The 26,080-nt window shown below is 40.5% G+C and overlaps 1 protein-coding gene across 2 annotated transcripts in view; it reads right to left on the bottom strand.

Annotated features, from left to right (window-relative positions):
• Positions 1-4,622: 4,622 nt before the first annotated feature.
• Dnajc27 (DnaJ heat shock protein family (Hsp40) member C27) overlaps positions 4,623-26,080 on the bottom strand; it is a 36,691-nt gene continuing 15,233 nt past the window's right edge. For both annotated transcript variants that reach the window (XM_048804722.1, XM_015479915.2), the window contains 5 exons: positions 24,913-24,982; positions 18,546-18,710; positions 17,689-17,811; positions 11,723-11,883; positions 4,623-8,315 (listed from right to left, as the gene is read on the bottom strand). In XM_048804722.1, the coding sequence (XP_048660679.1) occupies positions 8,183-8,315; positions 11,723-11,883; positions 17,689-17,811; positions 18,546-18,710; positions 24,913-24,982 (652 nt within the window). In that variant the 3' untranslated portion in view covers positions 4,623-8,182. The remainder of the gene's footprint in view (positions 8,316-11,722; positions 11,884-17,688; positions 17,812-18,545; positions 18,711-24,912; positions 24,983-26,080) is intronic.

Below are 26,080 nucleotides of genomic sequence, written 5' to 3'. Positions count from 1 at the left end.
AGCTCTCCTGGGCTGGGCTTCTGCCATGATGTTCTGCCTCATCTTGGGCCCAGAGCAGTGGAGCTGGCCAGCCGTGGACCAAACCTCTGAATCTGTGAGCCTCAAATAAACATTCTGTCCTCTAGATTGTTTTTGTCTGGTATTTTGGTCACAGCAATGAAAAGCGACTAACACAGTTGCCTCATGAATAAATTCTCTCTTGCACAATTCATCATTGTAGTGATTGGCACACTGCATGGTGGCCCAAGTGAACCTGCTTTGGTAACAGTTTCGTCCTTGGCCATCAATGAGGAAAATTGTACTCTGTGGTAGTCTTTTAAAAAATACAGGTCTCTTTATGCCCATTTAAGTCACCTGGTATGAGGTATAATATTATTTATGTGTATGAAGCAGAATACAAGGCAATTCCCAGATTACCAGTGTTTTGTATCATGAGTTTTCAAACTTATGATGGTGCAAAAGTGACATGCATTCAGTGGGAGCCATGCTTCAAGTGTTGGAGTTTGGACTTTGCCCAGCCTCTCAGCATGCACACGCTCTTCTCTGCTGATGCTGGGCGGAGGTGCCCGCACCACAAGGGGACCCCAGAGCCCCACAGTGGCTGTGCTGCTAAGCCTGGTGCTCCACGGGCTGGGCGGGCCACTGCATTGAAGAGACTTTCCACTTCTGATGTGTTTCTGGGGACATAATCTCATAAATTGAGGGGCATCTGAATTTAGAAATTTGGATCCTTAAGCTGATTATATAGACTGGGAGCCGGGTTCTTGGGTTTGAATTGCTTCCTAGATGGCCTTTGGCAAATCACTTAACCATTCTGAACCTCTGTTGTTTCATCTGTAAATTGGAAATAACATATAATAGACATGGTCTTTTTTTATATATTTATTTTTTAGGTTTAGGTGGACACAATATTTTTATGTGGTGCTGAGAATCGAACCCAGTGCCTCACGCATGCTAGGCGAGCGTACTGCCACTTGAGCCACATCCCCAGCCCAAGGGACATGTTCTTGAAAGTCATTTGGTCATTTTGTCACTGGGAATTTCTCTTGGCTGTCTTTCTGAGGTCACCTAATATCTAAATTTCTACTATCTTTTTTTTTGGACGGAGGATTGAACCTGGGTATGCTTAACCACTGAGTCATATAGCAGCACTTTTTTATTTTTTATTTTGAGACAGGGTCTCACTAAGTTTCTTAGGGCCTCCCTGAGTTGCTGAGGCTGGCTTTGAACTAGAGAGATCCTCCTGCCTCAGCCTCCCCGGGTTCCTAGGATTACAGGTATGTGCCACTGTGCACACCAATAATTTCTACTAATATCTACCTATCCTTTCATGGACCCCAGCCTTCCACCCCATCCAATCACATCTCTTCCTCTTCCTTTAGGCAGCCTCCTGCTCCTAGAGAGCTTATTCATCTCTTAGAAAGAGCAGCTCAACAACTTACCTGAAAACAGGACACCATCACACTCTTACCTAAAATCTCATCAGGATGCGTCCTCCTCCCTCCAGCAGAAGCACCTAACCACCAGTTTCTGCTTTCCGGGGTGAGCCCTCTGCTCCGCCAACATCTGTGAGCAGGAGGGTCTAGTGTGGGGTCTTCTGATGCAAACCCTACTATCTCCCACAGGAAGCAGACCTACCTACGAGGTTACAGGTAGAAGAGGTGAGGTTACAAATGGGAACTTGTGAATTTATGCTAACATGATGTTGCTCTGAACTGTTTTCTATTTAGGTCCCCATGTTGGAGTTCACTGGAAACACAGAGTCTGCCACCAGAACATTTGATAGCCACCCGCTTGGCTTTTCTCCTGGCTCCCTGCTGGTTAGAATGGAGAGCTTCTTCTCCCTCTCTGGTTTTCCCCTTGAGCCACTGAGATGACTTCTTTCTTCTGTATTTATTCAATTAACTTTTCACTCTCTCAGGCTCTGAAACCAACAGACATCCTGACATCTGAGGACACAGGAATCTCTCACTTTCATTTCTCTCAATCATAGCAGATTTTTCTCTTCCCTAATACAAAGGCTTTCATGGACTGCAGCTGCTGATTTTATAATTATCACTAACAACTAGTGATTTGGACTGCAGGGAAGCATTTTCTTAGGGAAATAGCATCCTTTAGAACAGTCAACCAATCAGAATTTTGGGTACAAAAAATAATGCAATTTTATTGACTGCTCTGGAAGAATATATTGATATTTTCATTATAAACATACTTTTTTGGGGTGTACCAGGGATTGAACTCAGGGGCACTCGACCACTGAGCCACATCCCCAGCCCTGTTTTGTATTTTATTTAGAGACAGGTTCTCACTGACTTGCTTAGTGCTGCTCACTGTTGCTGAGGGTGGCTTTGAACTTGTGATCCTCCTGCCTCAGCTTCCTGAGCTGCTGGGATTACAGGCGTGCACCACCACGCTCAGCCAAATATAAAAATTTTATATGAAGAAACTTCAGCTGGGTACATTAGCACAAACCTGTAATTTCAGCTACTTAAGAGGCTGAGGCAAAAGGATTGAAAGTTTAAGGCAAGCTGGGAAATTTAGCAAAACCTGTCTCAACATAAAAACAGGGCTTGGGTAGCCTAGCATGTGCAAGGCCCTGGGTTCAATCCCCAGTACTCCCCCTGACCCCCACACAAAGAAACTCTGCACTCATTTTCTTCAGATCAACATGGAAACTGAGTTTGCATGATAATGGCTGAGTTCTCAACTAAATTATATAGCATTTTCACAACCTACATGATTTAGATAGTAGCAATAAGAGTATTAATTGCAAAATTTACATATCGATATTTTCAAACATGCAAACTTGCTTTTTCAGAAATAAATCTATAGGAAACGAATCTATAGAAAAAAAGGAACTCTTTTAAAGGCCTTACAATTTTAAAAAATGACACAATGTAATCTCCATAAGGTAGAGATTTCTGTTGGTTCTATATCCCTAGTGCCTAGAACAAGACTTGGCATATGGTAGGTGCTCAATAAATACATATTGAATTAATAGACACATTTCTAATGATACTGGGATTGACCCCTGGGGTGCTTTACCATTGAGCCACATCCTCAATTCTTTTTATTTATTTATTTATTTTGAGACAGCATTTCATTGAGGTGCTTATGGCTGTGCTTCGTTGCTGAGGCTGGCCTCAAACCTGTGATCCTCCTCCCTCAGCCTCCCAACTCACTGGAATTACTGGTGTGTGCCATTGTGCCAGATTTAAATGAATATTTTAGAAATACCATTTGATTAGAAATTTAAGAAACTATAGGTGATCTGGTAGGCCATAGATCAAGTGGAAACTAAAAAGCCAGATGCAATTTTGCATCTTAAACTGATGTGGAAAGAAGCCCAATAAGATGAATTTTTCTTTTCCATTTACAACTATTAGTTTAAAGCATAACCAATGAGTCCAGTTGAGAAACACTAGGTAATGGATATGTTTTAATATATAAAGTGTTACAATGTAGTTATGTTATGCTAGTCTCTAGAACACAGCTTCCTTGTCTCTGCTCAGGATCCTTGGTGGTTATTATTTACTCTTTTATCCTGGGCGACTGGTAGGCTTAATGAACAAACCAGTTCTGGGCCCTGAGGACTAGAAGGAAAAGGCTTCGTGGCAGCAGGCTCTGAGAGTCACTTCATTTTTCCAAAATGTCCCCATGAGGTTGGAAGCAGTGATGCCAGCACCAGCAGCTCCCCCCGAGAGGAAACTCTCTTCCCAGCTCCAGTGAGAAAGTTCCCAGAGAGGGACACTGATGAGCTGAGCTTGGGTCACCTTCCTGTCCCTTGGACTGATCTCTGTGGCCAGGGAGGAAGGATGGGTTATGTGAGAACTGTTGCCAGGATGGGGAGGGTGGAGCGGCTCCTCAAGACAGGGGCGGGCCATTCCCAGGAGAGAGAGGCCCTGGGCAGACCAACGCCTGTGACCTGTGACCGTGAAAAGCAAAGCTCTTGTTTGCAGCCTTCAGATAGGTGGCTTCTTACAGTTTGGCCCTGCAAGAGTTTCAAATTCTAGGGTGACCAAAGTCCCTCAGCTTGAGGGTTCTTCAGGTCCAAGGATCAGTTAAACAAAGAGTTAGCCAACAGTCTGCACTGTGTTGTTGTTGCTGCCGGGGACTGAACCCAGGGCCTCCAGCATGCTAAGCACCCAGCCACATCCCCAGCCACAAATAGTCAGCCCTATTTGAAATAAGTTAAAAATAGTTTCATCTGAATTACAAAGATAGTATCAGTGTCTTTCTTTATAGGATCAAAACATTTTTACCACAAATTCTTTTTTTTTAAGAGAGAGAGAGAGAGAGAATTTTTAATATTTATTTTTTAGTTTTCGGCGGACACAACATCTTTGTTTGTATGTGATTACTGAGGATTGAACCCGGGCCGCACGCATGCCAGGCGAGCGCGCTACCACTTGAGCCACATCCCCAGCCCTACCACAAATTCTTAAGATCTGAATAACCTGATGGATCAACAAATAAAATTTTCTCCATTTTGCTCATTGGAATGTAAAGCAAGATGTCTTGTGAAGGTCACAATTGATGAGGAGCTGGATTAGCTTCCAGCCTAGTATGTTTTACACCAAAGTCCAGCATCCCAACAAAAAAATGCAGCCCACAGACTAGTGTTTGATATTTGACTTTACTTTATAAAAATACACAACTTAAATACATATGACACTCTGTATACAAGACATAAACAACCAGTCGATTTAACATTTTCAGCTATTGCAACAGAACAAAAATATGTAAATTACCTTATAAGAGTAAAGGGTTTATTGTTTGTTGATAAACTCTGCATTCACAGTCAAGGGGAGGAACGCCCGGAGCCACCCACACACGAAGCAAACCCACCCTGTCCAACGGTCCAACAAGCCATTCAGCGAGGCCTTCACTGCACAGCTTCATATTGCACTGCTTGTTAGACACAGTCGAACCTCTGTGTCACAATTGAGAGCTTTTGTCTTCTCTAGAAACGTCTAATGGAGAGAGAGATCATGTCTAGACAGCATTAAGTGTGTCTTGGAATTGTGCTCAACAGGGGAATCATGAACTGCTCCTCACTCTGCACAACTTGCAGTGGAAGTTGGTTAGCTATTTTGCAGCTAAATTCATTCCCAAAAGTTTTACAAAAATGTTGGCAGACTTAATGTGAGCTTGATAGGGTACAGTGGCGAGGGAAGTGCCAAGCTTACTTGTAAGGGGCACTGTCACTATCCGAGGCAAGTGCTCACCACCCCCTTTCTAACTCAGCTGGAAATCCCCCCCTGCCCCTGGCCACTTCTGAACTGACTGATCCGGCCTGCAGGGGTTGCTTGCTGACTCTGGTGATTGTTCAGACTGCATTACCTATGGCTCATTTAACTAATAGTGAAATAGGTACCTGTTTATCGGTATAAAGAAATGTTTACCTCTTGAGAATTCGATACATGAGAACATACTAGAGTATGTTTCCTGAGGTAAATGTAAGCCTTAAAGAGTGGTGTGCAATCTACAGAAGTATAGTGATTTACCTTGGGTAGCAACATAAAGCCCCCCAAGTCTGGGCTTTTAAATTAACAAGCTAATAAAACCAAGGATACATTTATATGAGAAATAAAGTTACAGTTCTGAAGTCAAAAAATATTGACAGCTGAGAATATCAATTCAAAAGGAGGCACAAAAGGCGAACTGAGAAACACAAGGGAGTGTATTTTAAAGTGCTTAGGAAGGGCAGAAGATTAATCTGAAATGCCTCCAGGGATTTCTAACAAGTTTAAAAAGTTTTACTTCTTGGTGACTCAGATGTGGAAGACATGGCTTTTCTTTAATAATAGCTGCTCAAACTTTTTTGAAAAACAAGATCCTTTATAAAAAATTTTTGGCCACTGAAATTATCTGGTAGCTGGGACTGTCACTGGTGTATTTTGAAATCCTAACCGGCTGAAGAATTTTTAATAGGTTGAGCTAGACAGCACACATCTGCACCAAGAATTTTAATGAATGCATAGAGGTCTGTGGAGTTTTGCATGAAGTTAGTTACCAAACAACTTTTCATTGCAAATCATGCTTTGTTATTTCTTCATGCCCTGCTGAAGGATTATGGAAATCAGAAAAGTTTTCAGACCCTAAGGCTTAACTTTCTCATTTTATTCCTACTATATAAATAGTATGTGGCCATCCTGAATGTTAATAATGAAGATGTTGGAAACTAAGTCCCAGGAACTAAGAACCAAGCGCAGGCTACATTTCAATGAGTTACTCACTCTTAAGGATATGACTGGAAATACTAAAGAATTTTCTCTGCTATAATTACTCATCTACACATGTAGTTGGATGAGGAGTCACCAGGATAAACACTGGCACCAGCTGTTTTGCAGGGCCACATACTCAGTGAGCTGTCCTATTGACTTGGGCTGGTCCCCCATTCATATGACTCCCATATTCTGTTGAGAGAACAGATCCATGTTGGAATACTTGAGGCATGAAGAAGGCCTTAAGCAAAACTTAGGCCCAAGAAGAGCTTTGGGTTTGAGTTCTGCAGTCTCAGAAGCTGTTTTAATGGTCAGAGGAAAATCCCATAAGGGATCATTAAAAGAAAGCATTTTTTATTATTACTCAGATAAACACTCACTTTATAAAACAATGGTTTTCAATGACAAGCTCAATGTAGCCTGAGTACAGCTGTTTTTGGCAGACGTAAAAGATCCAGGAGACTGCAGTGGCTGGGGAGAAGGCAGATGCTATCTGGCAATCAATATGGGAGAGCTGTTCAAAACTCACATTATAGTAATATTCTATATACTTCAAAGCTCCAATTAGTACAGTGGTTACAGCTAAAAATGTGAGTCAGATAATGAGTGATGGTAGAATGAGTCAAGTGGAGAGACTGGCTCTCAAAGTGCGATAGCAAACGCCACGCCTGATACTTGCTCTTCATTCCTCCCTGGAACACCCAGGAGACTATGGCAGGAGAATGTAATTCTCTATGTGAAATTAATTTTCATAATCCATAGTTTAAAAATATTACTATCCAGCAATTTGCAGCCCAAGCAGAAATCATAGATTTTGTCCTACACAGATATCTCCCAGTTGCTCTCACAGCATCAATTTCTCTGGCAAACCAGGTCAAGGCTTGGAAGTGGGGATGGAGGAGGCCAGGGTTTTGAGGAGAGATACCTCATGGCAGATGTGGAGTATTTTAAAAAAAGGCAGAGAAGAGGAGAAGCAGAATAATTCTGGGGAGGAATTGAAGAAGAGGCCTAGAGGCCAAGCTCCTCAAGGGGCACCTGCCTTTCCCACCTGCCCCTGGGTAACTGTGAGGAATATGAAAGAGACAAGTGTCATACCAGGACTCCCCTAGAACACAAGCATGCCCCAGCTGGGCTGGCCTTTCCCTGTGGGCATGTGTGTGCACAATCTCCAGGCGTGACCTGCAAGTACTTCTGTCCTGGAGCCCGACTCCTCTCTCCCAGGTGCATGGTGCTCCCTACTGCTGTCGGTAACACTTCTTTGTCAGGGAAGGCCTGAGATCCAGGAAGGGCAGGAATCTGGCTGCCATTGCTTGTCTGTTTTAGGACTGGCTCGTCTCTCCCCCTGGTGGCTGGATAAGGGAACAGGGAATGTCCTAGAGGGGCAGCTCAGAACCATCTGCCCCACTCACACTCTTGCAAAGGGCTGCCCAGAGTTCACTAAGGAGGGCTTGATGGTTCAGACACCCCCAAGGAACTCGTGGTAGAAGGAGCGACTTGCTTGAAAGGTCACAGTTAACTCTCAGGGGCATGGATGTGGTTTGCTTGTTTTTTCCCTCCTTCTGTTTTTGCTTCCTTCTTTGATGATGAATTTAAAAAAAAAAAAAAAAAAGGAAGGAAGGAAGGAAAAAGCAAAGGGTCCCACTGTTCTCTTCCCTCCCCAGAAACCGAGCAGACTTTCCCAAGCAATCGAGGAGGGATGCTAACGGCCCAGCGCCTTGGAAGCCCCTCAGGCCGCCTGGCAATCGGAAATGAAGCCCGTGAGCAGAGCCGCCTGGTTCTCTCCACGTGCAACATCTCACTGTGAAGGGCCTAGAGACGCAGCAGGCACTGAGCTACTGATTTATAAATGACAGCCAGGAGGGGGTAGAGCAGTGAGATTCTGGGAAGGAAAGTCCCTGTTGGTTCCTTCCCTTAGGGGCGTCGTCAGTCCAGCCTGCCGCCTGTCTTTCCTTGCTCTACTTGATGTTCTTCAGGAGGGCTGTCCGGGCATTCACCACAGCTTTGAAGGCGTCTTCACTGCCAGGTGCTACACACTTGTCAGGGTGCAGAAGCACAGCGAGCTTCCGGTAGGCTTTGTTGACCTCTTCCCTGTGGAAAGCAGCCGGGCCGGTTAGCACCAGGGTCAGCCCCCCCCCCCCCAACTTCACTAACATCTCTGCAGTCATCTCCCAAGCGATTATTACCTTTTCTAAAGGCAGGACTAGAAAACTAAAAAACACACAAGCAAATAAGTAACAGGTAACAGGTAACACACAAGTACAAAAAATACGGTGCAACATGAGTACACAAATTCAGGAAAGAGTAAAGGAATGATTGATGGAAACAGGCGGGACTGGGCATCTCAAAGGAACAGGGGCTGGGGCACCGAGAAGGTCCTCTGAGAAGGCTGTGGAAGAAGGGGAGCTTGGAATTAGCCCAGGGTAGGGGGTCTGGAGCCCCTGGGAGGGAACGGACAGGCCAGGAGCAGAGCACAGATGCTGCACTGGGACAGATGACCAAGGAATGCAGTCAGCCAGGGATGAGGGGAGTCACAGAAGGGCCTCAAAAGCACAACAAAACCCCTGGATTTGATCAACAATGACAACAGCAGGTGTTTGATGAGAAACTGGTGCTGGGAAAGCTGTTTCTCAAAGTTGAGAGACAGGCAGGAGGTCGTTACAACAACCCAGGTTGAGAACAGGGTTTTAGGTTAAGATGACAGGGACGGGAAGGAGGACACACAAGAGACGCAGAAAGCAAGAGTGGGCGGAAGTGGGTGCAGAGCTGAACATCCAGTGAGGAGACAGCAGGGGCTGGAGAAGAGCGGGGACAGTCTGGGGAAGGCCTGGAGAGGACTGGCCCTTCCTGTCCTGCCCTTCATCCTTCCTAGGTGTCAGGCTCCTAGAGTCCTAAGTATCAGCCACTGCCCGGGTCTGGCTCTACCAGGTTTTATTTTCCACTTTCCTTTTGTCATTCAGGGTCCCAGTTATCCTGGTGTGGGCCAGGCGCTCCAGGCGTCTTTATTTCACATCGGAAGGCTTTCTAGTCTGACTCTCCAAATCAGGAGATGGCCTCCGACACCTTGGCAGTGATGGGCGTTGTGGACGTCAGCCTAGAGAGGCTGAGGATGTAGGGTCTGAGTTAACAGTTCCCCATGTCCTGGGCAAGCATGCTAGGGCTTTTTTTGCTTTAAAAGGAATTCTTCTGGATGTGCTGGTTTTAACCTCACATGTAGTGTTTCTACATACATAACTTTGACATGAGTTAACAAGAATGACATTCTCCCTCTTACAGGAAATTTGAATGGACAGAATTTTTATATCTTCAAAGACCTTCTATCCTTGAGGCAGGTACAGACATCCCTTCCCTTCTCCCCAAGTGTGTCTTGGGCAGGGCCCCAAAAACCACTGCTTCCTGAAAGAGTGTGTCCACAGTGGGTTAGTATCAGGCCAGGCCTTTGCGCTGAGAGTGCCTTTTAAGATTTCTAGGTACAGGAGAGACTCTCAAGGGAGGTTTTTGAAGAAATAAGACGGATGCAGGTGTATAACCTGAACCAATTCTGTTGAAGTGAAGATTTTCTTAAAGTTCAAGAAATAATTAAATAAAGGGCTGGGGCTGTAGCTCAGTTGTAGAGTGTTCAACTGGCATGTGTGAGACACTGGGCTCGAGCCTTAGCACCACATAAAAACTAATAAATAAAATAAATGTACAGTGTCCATCTATAACTAAAAATATTTTTCAAAAAAATATTAAAAAAGAACGGTAAATATAGGCTGCGGTTGTGGCTCAGTGGTAGAGTGCTTGCCTAGCATACATGAGGTATTGGGTTTGACTCTCAGCATTGCATATAAATGAATAAAAAATAAAGATCCACTGACAACTAAAAAAAATTTTTTTTCAAAGAGAACAGCAAATAAACACTGTTGGTACTGAACAAATATCAAAATTCTCTGTAACTTAAGAAAAAAAGTGTTTGAAGATTTTCCCCAAATATGCTTCAATACCATATAATAGACCCAGTATAACAGAGGAAAAAGGAGTTTGTGTTTATATTGGTTAAGGATATGGAAATCATGATGTCCTGGAAGCTCTGATCCATTCCAATTAACCAAAGTGAATAAATAAGGAGCCAAAGTTTCTATTTCAGAATACTTTTCTAAGTTCATAATAAGTAGATAAAGAAATCGTTTCTCAATATTAGAGCTAACATCTCTTGGAGACGACATAGGAGTTTAGAATAAGACTATGGAGGTCTAAAAGGACTTTTTGTGTGTGTGTGTGTGTGTGTGTGTGTGTGGTGCTGGGGATTGAATCTAGGGCCTTGTGAATGCAAGGCAAGCACTCTACCAAATGAGCTATGGCCCCAGCCCCTAAAAGGACATTTTAAAGAGACACCAATAAGCCAGGCACCATGGTTCATGTCTGCCTGGGCAAGTTAGAAAGACCTTATCTCAAAATAAAAAATTTTAAAAGACTGGTGATTTGGCTCAGGGGTAGAGCACTTGCCCATCATACACAAGACCCTGGGTTCCAAACCAGCACTGAACCAAAAAAGAAAAAAAAAAAAAAAAGATACCAATAAGCTTTGTGCTCTATTAATAAAGTCATTGGATTCCTTCCAAATTCAAAGTGTCTTCAGTACTCCTGGTGAGTTAAGAGTGACCAATAACAGCTTCCTTTTCCCTTCCCCTCTTTCCTTTTGAACTTTAAAAAGAGATGCTTGACTGCTTTTGGTGTTGACAAGGCAATTTCAAGATACAATGTTTCTTTTGTGGCATTTAAGGTAAAAATGTAAGAAGGGAGAATTATGGGAAAGAGAGCTATGATGCAAATAAGACCCTCATAAGTTATAATATATGTAGTAACAGTAGTATTATGTCATTAAGAATTATATTACCATACTGAGTAATAATTTATTTTTGCATAAGTAATGAAGAATAGCAATCATATTTATTTTCTCCCCAAATAATTCTTTTGGCTAAAATAGAATGGCTTAACATACATACACTCACAGATGAGGAACCAGCAAGGTTTTTGAGAAGAGCACCTAGACACACAGTGTTCCAGGGTCAAGAATCAGTAATGCCACTATCTGTTGGGGGTCTTGACCATGGTTAATCTCACTGAACCCCAGTTTCCCCAGATGAAAACTTTGGACAAGTTGATTGCTAATATGCTTTCCTCCCCCTAAAATTCTATGATTTAAGAAATATCTTTTGTAAAAATTTTTTAGGATACATTCTCTCTCAGACCAAAGCACAGCCTCTTTCATGAAGGGTTTACACAGACACATGATATAGCTCCCTTAGTAGGCAATTGCGTCTTCGGATTCGATATTCTGATTTGTCTCTTTGATATTCAATTAATTTAATGAAGCAGAGTCACTGTATGGTCTATTTGCACATATTTTCATGTTTCCAGCCAATTAAAAGAAGATAATTGCACCCATAATTTGGGCAACTGAGTCTCTCTCTTTCTGATAGCACTCAGCACTAGATATCCTAGATACCACTTACCTTGAGGCCCCAGGTTTGACTCCCAGCATGTCCCAACTATCTTTACTATTTCGAATTCTGCGAATGGTGTCTGCTTGTTCTTTGGTGAAACTAGTACTGCTATTTGTGGTAGGACGTTTTCCGCCATTTTCACATAAATCAACTATGGACACATAAAAGGTCTGTAAGAAGAAAACATGTGCCAGAGTAGAAGTGATTTGTGAAAATAGGAATTCCTTTCAAGCATCAACTTAACGACTTTTAACATATTCCAATAAGTCACGAATAAAGCAAATATGTACTTTGGAACTTTTCCTCTTCTACTATTTAAATATATGTACTCCTATACCTTAATACAGAAAAAGTATAAGGAATAAAATTAAAATGGCTCATAATCCTACTCTCAGATAACCACACTTTAAGGTTAAAAAGTAATAGAAAGCCTGTAATCCCAGCAACTTGGGAGGCTGAGGCAGTAGGATGACAAGTTTGAGGGCAGCCTTCTCAGAATAAAAAATAATAAAGGGCTGGGATGTAGCTCAGTGGTAGAGCACCTCTAAGTTCAATTACCAGTACCAAAAATAAAATTAAATAACAAAAGTAACAGATGAACACTGTTAGAAAAATTCAAATTGTATAGTGAGATAACCATTGTTAGCAAATTTTTCTGGAAGAAAACTGTCACATACTCACAAGTATACTGTCACACACTCACATCCATACTCTATAAATCATTGCATCAAAGAGAACAAACACATTGCTTAGCAGCTGGCATTTTTTCACATAATAACATATCTTGGAATCTTTCTATAGTTACATTTAGAGACTTTTGTTCTTTTTACATGACTGTTCAGTATTTTACTGTATGGCTACACCATAATTTATTTAACCAATCTTCTTCTCATGGGCACATCCAATGTTCCCAGTCCTTTGACTACAATAAAAAATATTTCAGTGAATATTTTTGAGTGTCTACATCTCTGAATACTTGTAGAGATGCTGCTTTAGGATAAATTCTTAAAAGCAGAACTGTTGAATAAGAGCACGTGTGCATCTTAATTTTTTGTTTTGACAACTGTTGTCCACAGAGGCTATAGCCGTTCACAATCCCATCACTGTGTATGAGTGCCCATTTCCCCACACCCTCATTTACAGTGGGCATTATTGTAATTTTTGACAATCTGAGATGATGATAGAGCTTTGGTTTACATCTCTTTCATTATAAGTGAAAGTGAGAATCTTTTCATATGCTATGGCCTTTTCTTCTGCAAACTTGATATTCCTTACCCACTTCTATGATTTTTAAGTGAAAACTATTATTTGGGCCTGCTCATGTTTCACACTCTGTGCACTGTAATTATTATTGAATAACTTTACTAAAATATGTTAATTTAATACACTATAGCTGCTTTTAATTGCCTTATCTCCTTTCCCCTCAGTTTCTTTTAAAATATCTTCCTCTTGGGGCTGGGATTGTGGCTCAGAGGTAGAGCGCTTGCCTAGCATGCATGAGGCAGTGGGTTCGATCCTCGCACCACATAAAAATAAAGATATGTGTCCACCTATAACTAAAAAAATAAATATTAATAAAATAAAATTTCTTTCTCTTTTTAAAAAATATGTATCTATTTTAGTTGTAAATGGACCTTTATTTTATTCATATATGGTGCTGAAACTCAAACCCAGGACCTCACACATGCTAGGCAACTGCTCTACCACTGAGCCACAACCCCAGCCCTATTTTGTATTTTATTTAGAGACAAGGTCTCACTGAGTTGCTTAGTGATCCTCATGAACTCGTGATCCTCCTGCCTCAGTCTCCTGAGCCACTGGGATTACAGGCATATGCCAATGTGCCTAGCTTTTAGTCAACTTTTATATTATTCTTTGTTAACAATATCAATCAGACAAACTAAATTCCTTCCTGACACAAAGCATCTACTAAGTAGATAGGAAATAAAAGAAAATGTTAAACCAGGGCTGGCTCAGCAGTACAGTGCTCGCCTAGCCTGTGGGAGGCTCTGGGTTTGATCCTCAGCACCACATAAAAATAAATAAAATAAAGGTATTGTTTCCAACTACAACTAAAAAGTATTTTTAAAAAAAAAAAAGAAAGAAAGAAAATATTAAACTAAACCAGCAGGAAGCACTCTATGTGCAGACTTACAAAACAGTGTTTTTATATTCTTATTAGCCTTTTTTATTTTTTGAAGCAGACTAATTTGTCCATTAGTTCTACCCAAGATTTATCTACATGGATAAAAGCCATCTAAAAGGGTTCACAGATGTTTGCTAGTGGTATGCATCAGTAACATTTTCTTCTAGTCTATGAGTTGACCTGAAATATAAATACAGACTTCTGAGGGCACAAGTACTCATTTATAACACTTACAGAAGACAAGCTGCGGTGTGATAAATGGAACACTAGAAGTGAAGTCAAAGCCTGTTTAATTTCATGCGTAAGTTCCAACCATGATAGAGTAATAGGTCTTGGACTAGCCCTCCTGTCCAACCACCACCAAACTGGACAATATATGGGGCAACTATTTGTAGGCCACAGACAACATCAAGTTTAAGACTACGTCCTGGGAGGTAAGCCCCACGATCACTTGCTTCTCCACCTGCAGGCCATTTTCTGACCGAGAGCCTGTCTGAGCAGACAGAGTGCCTTTGAGAGAAGAAGGGAGACATCAGAGTTTGAGAGCACTGAAGTGGCTAGAATCTGCAGAGCAGGACATTTGAAAGGAGGGAGATGTGCAGAACTGGGCTCCAAGTCCATGGGGGGTCCTCATGTGTTTACAGCAGAGGGTCAGGCTTACACAGGGTAAGATCATTTGAGTTACCAGAGAACAGGTAATTTAGAGTTGGGAACAGAACCAATATGCCAGAGGTCCAGTGGTGCTAGGGGAAGATATGTCCAGCCAGCACTTGAGTTTGGCCTTACCAGGGTGAAGAGATTGCTGTGATACCTCATTAACACCCCTGGTATCTAGCTGAGGAGCCACAGAAGGGCTGTGCTTTAGGAGTTAGACTCAGAATAACCAGAAACAAGAAGATCTACAATGGAGACAGAATTTGAAGAGAAGTCTTGTCAAATAAGAAGGACTTGGGAAATGCTTTGGGCTTCCTTTAGATCCTTGCTATTAAAGCAAAAAACAGAAACAACAACAACAACAACAACAAAAAAACCTACATAAGTTTATTGTGATTTTCCAATAATTGAACTGTTTCTTGAAAAAAGAATTGACATCCTTGAGGAAGATTTTAAAAAATATCTATATATGTATAGGGTCTCTACAATGTATTATCTATAGGTTTGGTATTTGTCAAAAAAATTAAATTCATATAAAGAACCAAGAAACTGTGATCAATAGTCAGGAAAAAAGTAGTTAATAGAAACTGAACCTAAAATGGCTCAAATGTTGACCTTAACAAAAACTTTAAAACAGCTCTTACAAATATCTAAAAGAGGTAAAGGAAAATATATTCAAAAAATTAAAGGAAAATATACTCTTATAAGTGAGCAAATAAGGAATCTCAGCAGAGAATTGGGAACTGTACAGAAGAACTAAATGCAAATTCTAGAATCGAAACATACAGAGTTGAAAAATTCACTCAGTGTGTTTAACAGCTGATTGTCAATGAACTTTAAATCAACAGAGACTATACGCAATCTAAAAAATGGGGGAATATGGAGGAAAAGTAAATATAGCCCCAGGGACTGTGGGACAAAATCAAATGGCCTGATACACATGTAACCAGAGCATAAGAAGGAGAATGAAATGAAAAATATATTTGAGGAAGTAATGGTGAAAACAAAAATAAACAAAAAATTTCCCAAACCTGATGAAAAACACCTACCTATCCATCTCAGAAACTCAACAGCCCCAAATAATATTGGTATGAAGAGAAATTCACTCAGCACTTTATAGTCCAACTGATGAAAAACACAGAGGAACTCTTGAAAGCAGCCAGAGGGGGAAAGGCAGACCGTGTAGAGAGGAATAAGAGTAAGAATGAAGTTTACATCTCATGGGGACAACAGAGGCCAGAAAAGAATGAACCAACATCTTTAAAGTGCTGGAAAAATTTTAAGGTGTGGAAATGCTAATTACCATGATGTGACCACTACACATTGTATATGTGTATCAAATTATCACACCATGCTCTATGGTAATGTACAACTAAATAATAAAAAAAATAGAGTAAAAAAGAAATATAATCTATAAGTCATTACTTATATGCCTTAGACAAGTCACTTTACTATCCTACCCTTAGATTTTCTTATATATGAAATGAAAATAATACCTGTCATACAATAATGTTATATGTCTCAAATGAGATGAAATATATAAATGTCTCTATATTGTAAAATACCATTTAAGTTGTAAGTATCATTATTGCACACATAGGGACAGACTCACATAACTGTATGAAAAGAATAGAAAGCAAGGCAAACCAACATTAACCTGATCCTGAAATAGAAGCCACTGACGCCCAATTCAGCCTGTCAACCAAAGATCAAACCTGTCTTCTAGGAGGAGAGGTGACATCTTGTGAGAAAGAAATTCAGCATAAAAGATTAAATATAATCCCACTCAATAATTAAGAAAAACTCTTTACAGTACTAACTACTCTGTTTAAAATCCTAAAAATACCAGCTATAGTCATAAAAAGAAAAATACATTATTCATATCATCATGTAATTAAGAGTTGATTTATAACTTCTTGTTCTAAATAGCCTCCTTCTCTTGAAGTGATTCAAGATTAGTAGGTTTGAAGAAGTGACCATTTATTCAGGTTGCTATGTGAGCACATCCTTCTAGTGTCTGCTTGATTGGTGAAGCCTTATTTATTTATTTTTAATATATTTTTTTTCAGTTATAATTGGACACAATACCTTTATTTTACTTATTTTTATGTGGTGTTGAGGATCGAGCCCAGTGCCTTGCACGTGCTAGGCAAGCGCTGTACCGCTGAGCCACAACCCCAGCCTGTGAGGCCTTATTTTTAAGTGTGACTGGTTGGATTCTATAATGATAGTCTCTTTTATTTGCACCCCTGTGGACTACAATATTGGATTATATTAGCTGTGGCAAGGCAGTTTTGCCACAGTAACACTTCCATTGATTCTGTATACAAATATAACACTTTTATTAAACTTGGGTAGTTTCAAAGAAAATTGTTTTCTTACTTAACCCATTATGTCCCATTGTCCTACACATAGGACAACTATAAAAATTTAAATTAAGCAATTGTATAGGTGTCCTAAAATTTTTTTATTGGTTTTTATGGGTGTCCTATATACAGAACAATGGGACATAATGGGTTGAGTGGTACAATAACTTATTGACTACATTTGATGAACATCAGAATTACCTGGAGAGCTTTTTTAAAATATAGATTCTTGATTCCATCACAACACTAAGCTTCCAGTAGGCATGAGCCCAGAAATCTATATTTTGGAGAATTTCCCCAGGTTATTTTAGGGTTAGCATCATTGATTTTATTTTTTTAAATACACGACTGTGGAATGTATTACAATTCTTATTCCACAAATAGAACACAATTTTTCATATCTTAGTATTTAAAGTATGTTCATGCCAATTCATGTCTTTATACATGTACTACTTTTTTTTTTTTGCATTACAATTCTTATTACACATATATACCACAATTTTTCCTATCTCTGTTTATATATAAAGTAGGTTGACACCCAATTCGTGTCTTCATACATGAACTTTGGATAATGATGTCCATCACATTCCACCATCCTTGCTAATTCCCAGGTAGTTTTGATGCTCCCCCAAGTCTGAGCTATAACCGACTGCAGACAGATCACTCCTGAGCTCCCGCTCTCTCCACCTTTAGAGAAAGACCTTATTCTAATGAGAAATTCCTATTGTTTTCTGCGTCTCCTAATTTCCACTAAAAGGCAGCATGGCTGGCCTTGATGCTAACCCTAAAATAACCAAGAGCTTGGTTACCTGGAACATCTCATTGATCCCTTCTCCAGTTTGTGCTGAGGTTTCAAAGTACAGGAACCCTTTGCTTTCCGCCCAGAGACGCCCTTCACTTTCATCTACGCAGCGGTGCTTGGTGCAGTCGATCTGAAATAGAAAAAGTTGGGAGCGGAGAGAAGATTCCAACATTGTCCACTAGAATAGACTCAGGGGGGTCTTTGTCAATCCTTTACTGAGGCAAAAACTATTTTTAATGAGCCCCAGCACAAGTATATAAAATTATTAGGACAAAAAGAGCAAAACAAATAAAGAACAAACAACCTGCCTGTCGGCTGGTCTTCGGGTTCCCACTTCCCCTGTGGGAAGGCTGCTGCTGCCCACCTCTGTGGAAAACGCTTCAATTATCTGCCATTTCCTGGAGCCCAAGCTTGCTTTCCACAGCCACATGTCACTAGTGAATGTCCCTCCTCCCATCAGGGCAGAGTGTGATTATTATGGAGGTCTACCTCTCCCACTGTCACCAACATCCTTCCCCAAGTAGGACACCAGGGAAAAAAATGGATAAAAGTCCTGATATCCCAGGTTTGGGGTTTTTGTTGTGATCTGTTTTTAGATGAGGACATATATTTTGAAAGGTTGCCTATTCCTAAACTTGAGAATAAAGAAATTTCTTTCTTTTTTTTTTTTTTTAATGAACACAATGCCTTTCTTTATTTTATGTGGTGCTAAGGATCGAACTCAGTGCCTCACACATGCAAAGCAAGGGCTCTACCAATGAGCCACAACCCCAGCCCAATAAATTCCTTTTTGTTAGTTCCCCCAAACTCTCAGATCTGGACTCTTCCCTAGAAAGGTGAGCATACCAGTTCCAAAGCAGTTACCTTGTTGGCACACACTACAAATACAATATTGTCCATGTTCCCGTGAGGCCCAAGCTCCTGCTTCATCTCTGCCAGCCAGGCATCCAGGGCATCAAAGGAGTCTTTCTGCCCCACGTCATAGACCAGCATCACACCCTGCGTGTCCTTGTAAAACTCATTGCGGACCTTGGGTGGAAGAACAGATGCACAGGATGTAGGTTTTGTGATTTTATAAGAATGTATTTCATAATCATTAACTAGGCAAAGTGTGTTCTTCTATGTAGTCATGGCATTTGCTGTCATTCCTCAGGATTTACTTGTTCTTAGAGGACTTTTTATAAAATCAAAGTAACTTAACTTTTAAAAATCTATTACCATACAAGGACTTAGAGCAGAAGGAAGTGTCTTCCTGCCCACCCTTCCCACCTCCAGTTCCACTCCCCAGGAGTAATCACTTTTTAATTGTTAGTAGACCTTAAAAAGAACACCAATTATATGAAGTTCTTAGGAGGATGAGTGAACAACTAAAAAGAACCTAAAGCATAAATGACACAAATATCAGCCACAGGTTCATCCTTTTATATATATCACATCCAAAAGATGGCTCTCCCCAGTGCTAGGCACAGCTTCCCTGACTGTTGGGGTCTATATACCAACTTTTGAATTTCAAGGTCAGAGCCTCAGTGTAATAATAAGGGCAAAACCACAGGCTCTGGACGCAGATAGATCTGGGTTCACACTTACTTACTAGTTGTGTGATCTTGGGCAAGTCACTTAACCTCTCTGCATCTCAGTTTCCTCATCTGCAAAATGGGGATAATACTCTTACTTCACAGGGTTATTATGAGGATTAAATGAGATAATGAAGGCAGAGTACTTAACAGGGGTGCCTAGAAAACAATGGGTATCTTCACCTTCTTCCTTTCTTCCCTGCATTCATTATTGAATTTTTAAAAATATTTTTTTAGTTGTCAATGGACTTTTATTTTATTTATTTATATGCAGTGCTGAGAATTGAACCCAGGGCCTCACACATGCTAGGCAAGTGCTCTACCACTGAGCCCCAGCCCCAGCCCATCATTATTGGATTTTTCTGTGGTGTTTCATTAGAAATGGCAACTTGCTTCTGGGGCATAGCTACAACTCGAGGAAGAAGTGGCATGAAATACAGGGCACACTAACAGAGCAGAAGCAATAAGAGGCTAGGTGAGCAAGGAGGGGGTTCAGGCTAAAATTCCAGGAAGACCCTTTTAAGAGGCCATAGTTAAACATTCTTTTCACAAAATCCCAATATGTACCCAGACCCACACTAGATGTGTAGTAAGAAATGAAGGTATCTTACACACATCAGGTACGAGTGTCCATACATAGACATACCTGGATCAGGAATATAAGGTCTATAAATCTACAGAACCTAAGAGGCTATCTTCTGAAGTGAAGACCAGTGTTTATTCTCCTGTCACTTCCTTTCCATTCAAAACAAAAAGAATTTGAAATGACAAGCAATGAGCAACAGTCTTCTCCCCTCAGCAGGGTGGTCCTGAGCCCTTCTGCAGCACCCAATGATGACTCTTCCTTCTTTCCAGAAGCTCTTGCTGCCTTGGCCTTCATGTACTACGTTCTCCAGGTTCTTAAACTCTCTTTCACCAATTCATCTCCTCCCCATTGGCCCCACTCCAGCTCATCACCAAGCCCTTCCAAATCCCATCCTGGGCCCTCTTCCTTTCTCTCTCACTCCTTCCTTCTAAGCAATATCAAATGCTTGTACAGGTTAAACCGTGAGAATCTCTAAGATGAGCCTTCTCAAATTGGCTTTCAGACCTGCATTTCTAATTAGTACAGGACTCTTCTAGTTGAACGTCCTGTTGGAATCTCCAATTCAATATGTATAACAGGGACAACTTATTTCTTCATCTCATTCTTTCTTAAGCTTTTCCTTCTTTTGGACATCAATGATGAATCCCACATCATTCTTTCAGTCATTTGAGTTGAAAGTTCGGTGTCCACCGTTGGTGCTTTCTTTTCTCTTTGTTCAGCAGATTTGGACAATCCAGTAGAAGTCACCTGTGCCATGTTTATTCTCCTGTCACTTCCTTTCCATTCTTGCTTCCAACATTCTCTCTTGACTGCACTGCTTTAAGAGTCTTCTAAGTAATTTTCCTAGCAATATAGTATATTGCATGTATATCTTTAAAAGCCCTGGCTCAACATTTATTTGGTATTTCCCCACTGCTACCAATTCTCTGAAGTTCAAACTCATTTAAATGAAGTTAAAAATTTCTGGTCAATTCTCCCCCAATCTTCTCAGTCTTATCCTCTTACCTTCCCGTGACAGTCACACTAGATGATCTAATTCTACCCTGGGCCTTGTGAACTCTATCAGGAACCAGATACCTCTGTGTCTTTAATCTTTCAAAGTCTCGCTATAATGCCATATCTTGCACACCAGCCACCCCCTGCCCTCCTGAACAGAGGTACTCTCTATGTCCCCTGGAATACCACAGCCATTTGTACTTCTAACAGTGAATCATTCACTTCCTGCCATTTTCACAGATGGTAGTTCATCTAGCTGTCTTCTCCACTACACTGCAGCAACTGGAAGGCTTGTATCTTGATGTGTCCATCCTTGGGTCACCCACAGGGCCTAGTAGATATGAGTTTGAAACACTGTTTTAATTGAATGGCTGGATGTGCCTCAGTAGAGAACAAAGATAGAAGCCAAGGGAAACAGAAAGAATTTCAAATGCAGGTCATGCTCTCCAGAGAAAGGTATGTGTGTAAAAATAGACTGAAACAAGTGCAATGGATTTCTGTTTCAAGGGACTCAAGTTCAAGTTCAAGTCTGAGCTCAGCAGCAAGCCACCTACTAGTCTTGAGTAAGTTTTATTATGCTCAGCCTTAGTTTCTTCATCTGTCAAATGAAAAGATCAAAGCAGATGTTTCAATGGTCCCATACAGTTCTGTTATTCTGGCCTCCCAAAAATCGCTTTCTATTCTTATACCTGGCAGACTCACTATATCCAAAGTTTAAATAGGATGCTAAGGGAATAGGAATTTGTTCTTAAAAGCAGAGATGGCAAACTGGCTGGTAGGCTAGAGAAAGCTTAGTCTAGTATCACTGAGGCCTCAGAATGTTCTTGTGATACCCTTTAACCAGACCTCAGTTGTGGGCCCCAGTGGAAGCAATGCTGGTGGTAAGAGACAGGCCCCGCCATTCCCTAACCTCTGACTCTTCTCTCTGAGATTGCTACCTCACACATTAAGAGATGGTCCTATCTCAGCAGGCACTTTGGGAAACCAATCAAGAGGACTGATGCCTTCCATGGAGGACAGGCACCAAGGATTTGAGGAAGCCAGGAACCGCGGGCATGGCTGTGGGTACCTCACTAGGTGTGTGCTGAGCAAGGTATATTCTGGTCAGCTTGGAACTTAGAAAGAAAATGACTGCTTGTCTAAAAGGAGCATCTGAGCAACAGCAACTATTGGACAAAAAATGAGAGATCATGGCTATTTGAGCAAAAAGGTATTTCAGAACTGGTTATACGAGGGAGTTTCTAGTAATTATAATTCTATTTTATAAACTGCTGGAAAAAATATTGCAATTTCAGGTTATATTAATAAGAGCCTAGTGTCTAATAATGGAAAGTAACAGAAACAGAGTGTTTCACTAGTTAGAAAATATCTGAAATGTTGTCTTAGTTCTCAGTTCCACATCAGCTAACAAGCGATCATCTACAAGGGATGCTCACCAGGAAGACTCAGATCTAGCTGTGGCAGGAATATAAATACTTTACCTAAAGAAGAAGAAACTCACAAATATTAGAAAGGCCCTGTTGTAGTAGTACAAATTCGGTCTACATTTCTTCAAAGAAAGGTCAGGATCATGGTGAAAGTCAAAGGAGAAATTGCCAATCTAGGGTTTTTAACTCTGGGTAGGATTAGTTCACAAAGCAATGAGACTCTGTCATTAGAGATATTCATTCTCCAAACCCTCTGCACCACTCAAAACCGGGCTGGGTATTATACTGTCCCCAGAATGTCCTCCTACATAACTTAAGTATCCACCAGCTCTTGGTTTAAATGTTGTATCCTTTAGCAGGACTTCCTGACCATCAGGATAGACTGAGTCTGGGTTTTAAGTGCTCCCGAGCACTCTGTCATTTGTTTAACAAGTGTTTTCTCTAACATATTTACATTCCATGAGGACAAGGGACACCGTATGTCTCCAGCATCCAGCATGGAAACTGGCATACAGGTATCTGTGATTGAATGGTGGCTATTGATCAGGAATACCAGAAACAAAACAAAATCCTACAGTGGGCAGGAGTACAAACCACAGTACTCCTTAGGCATCTCCTAACTCTCCATTGACATGACTTTGGTGTAATCTAAGATTGACATTAGCATTTTTGGTAGTTAGAATCTCTGTCAAACTTATAGTCAATGAGCGCTCTGGGCCTTTTGCACTGATAATATTCTATACTTGTGTAATGGACATAACCCTCTGTGAAGCTTCACACTTAAAAGGAAGTCATTTTACCTAAACATTTGGCAATATTCAAAAGTTGGAAGATTATGTAGCCATTAAAAATCCTGTTTCCTCTGGCAAGATGAAGTAGACAAATATTTCTCTATTTGCTGCTAAGTATAGGCAAAAGTATTGACATTATACATAAAGCAAATTTTTAAAAACCTCTGAAAGATGGAGAGAAGGCAGCAGACAAGCTAGGAGCCCTGGGACCTGAAGAATGATATGATGGTGAGTTTTCTGGGTTTCCTTTTTGCCTCACATACCTAAGCCTTGAACAGAAGTACAACTTGAAAATGCCAAGAGGTGCAGATAAACAAAAGCCCAGTCAAAAACCTGATCTCTCTGACCAAAGGACCAGGAAAAGGGCAGTTTGGCAAGATAAAAAGACTTTACTAATCTACTCTAGCCAAATGCCTTAGAAGAAAACTGTCTCCCACCCACCACCCCAGGAAAGACTGAGCAGAAATTTTAGAACTGAAAAATAATGTAAATTCAAAGCTTAGAGACTGGGCTCAATAGCTGATAGGAGGGGACAAGGAACAATAAGTAAAGTAGGAAGTGGAATAATAAAAATGACCAAATCTGAATATCAGAGAGAAAAAATGAACAGCTCCTCCGGGACCTGTTGGACTAAAACAAAAGATAACAATCCAGGGAGGAGAGGAGAAACAGGGGGCTGAAAACGACTCAAAGAAATCATAGCCAGGCGGGTGCAGTAGCTGTGATCCCAGCTTGCAGGAGGCTGAGGCAGGAAAGTTTCATGCTCAAAACCTGGGCACCAGAGCAAGACCCCTCTCAAAAAGAAAAAATTATTTTCACACTGGGGATTGAACCTAGGGGTGTTCTACCACTGGGCCACACCCCCAGCCCTTTTTATTTTTTGTTTTGAGAAAAGGTCTCACTATATTGTCAAGACTAGCTTTGAATTTGTGATCCTCTTGCTTCAACATCTAGTACTTGGGATCACAGGTATGCCAGTGCTACCATGCCTGCCTCAAAAACAATTTTTAAACAGAAAGAAAAAGTGGCTGAGAATATTCAAATGTGGCAAAAGACAAACCTAGAGACTTAAGAAGGTTTGAAAACTCCAAATAGAATAAACTCAAAGAAATCCAGTGAATTAAATGAAAATACAATATCTAAACATTTGTGGACACAGTTAAGGCAGTACTGAGAGGGAAACCTGTAGCACCAAATGTACCTAAAGAAAAGAAGAAAGTCTCAAATCAATAATCTAGTTTTCTACCTTAAGAACCTAGAACAAAAAAGAGCAAAATAAAACCAAAGCAAGCAGAAGAAAAGAAATAATAATGAGAAGAGCAGAAGTAAAATGGCCAAACCAGAAAAGAGCAAAGAGCCTCCTTAGGAACAATGAAAAAGCCCACCCAAAGGGAAGGGCCAGGAAACTCAGTGTGAAGCCACTTGGGACTGAAAAACAGATGAAAGTAAACCAAGTTGAGTTCTTTTGGAGAAAAAAATGCAATGACCAGTAGAGATCAAAAGACCATGCTAGAGCCGACTGTGAAAGGGGTGACATCGAAGTTCTTAAGTCCAAGTGTGAATGTCATTAATACTCGCACATTCTGGATTGAGATACGAAAAGCAAAAGCCCTTTGAGGTTGAAATGTCTTAGCTATTTAAATGTCTGAAACATGAGCAATAAAATTTCCTCTCCCTATTTAAGAGCATAGCATTAAAAAATCAACAGGTGTTTATTAAGTTAAGGATAAGGCCACAAATATGAGCAAAATTTACCCAATATTATTCATAATTCAAATATTGGTTGTTTTAAATAATTCTGGATCTTTCCCCAAACCCACTGACAATACTGGATAAAATTTTCTCAAACTTTCTTACCTCGTAGAAGAAGGGATGTCCAGCCATATCAAAGATGTTGACTTTGATCTCTCTGTCTCTGACTTGTACTCTAAAACAATCAAATGAAATAATTCCAAAGATCATGATTTCTGCATGCACTTTAGTATCATTTATGTCATTTATTAATTTTAAAAGGATATCTGTGTGAAATTTGAAAGAGGCTTTCTTTGTCTCCTTCCTAATTCCAGATCATTTGTATAACAGGAGCCAGGAACCTGGCAGATGACCCTACCTTCTGACTCCACCTGGAGCAAATACTCTCACCTTCACTTCATCTCAAGCCACATCCCTGAACCAACAAATATTGGCTACTGCTGTGATTTTAAGAAAAATCAATTTGTGGCCAACCCCTATCAGCATCCCCTCCTGCCCCTGCAAGAGTTCTGTTTGTATTCTTCACACTTGAATATATCCCACTCCATTCAATCTTAAAAAAAAAAAAAAAAAAAATCAATTTAGGATAAGTACAACTAAGATGAAGGAAAATAAGGAGTTTTAGTTCACTTAGTAAGAGACATCTTAATTATTACTGGTTATACTTGGTTAACATGCAGCAGAGTTGCAAACATTAATGATGTATGTTTAAGTTTTGTGTGATCTTCATTTGAGCAACAGCAATAGTTAATTTGTTTTCAGAAACAAATTTGAAAACAAAGAATAAAGTGAGAAACAATAATCATTCATAATAAAATTAATTAGTTAATATCATAGTATATTCTAGTCTTTTTTAAAGAAAAAACACTATTGGAAAATCATAAATGAATATTATAAATAATTCAAACATTAAGGAAAAATAGAAAGATGAACATTAAAAGTCATATCAAGCCCTATCACACAGAATAACCTTCATTAACATAGATACACAACCCAGACTTCTTTCTTTCTTTTTTTTTTTTTTTTAAATTTTTTATTGTTGGTTGTTCAAAACATTACAAATTTCTTGACATATCATATTCCACACTTTGATTCAAGTGGGTTATGAACTCCCACCTTCACCCCATACACAGATTGCAGAATCACATCAGTTACACATCCATTGATTTACATATTGCCATACTAGTGTCTGTTGTGCTCCTCTGACTTTCCCATCCTCCACCATCCCCCCTCCCCACCTCTCAACTCCCCTCCCCTCCTCTCTCTCTACTCC

Source organism: Marmota marmota, unplaced genomic scaffold (assembly GCF_001458135.2).
Source record: "Marmota marmota marmota unplaced genomic scaffold, marMar, whole genome shotgun sequence".
Classification (NCBI taxonomy): Eukaryota; Metazoa; Chordata; class Mammalia; order Rodentia; family Sciuridae; genus Marmota; species Marmota marmota.
Note: the sequence above shows the minus strand (reverse complement) of the source record. Positions and strands in the feature narration are given on the sequence as shown.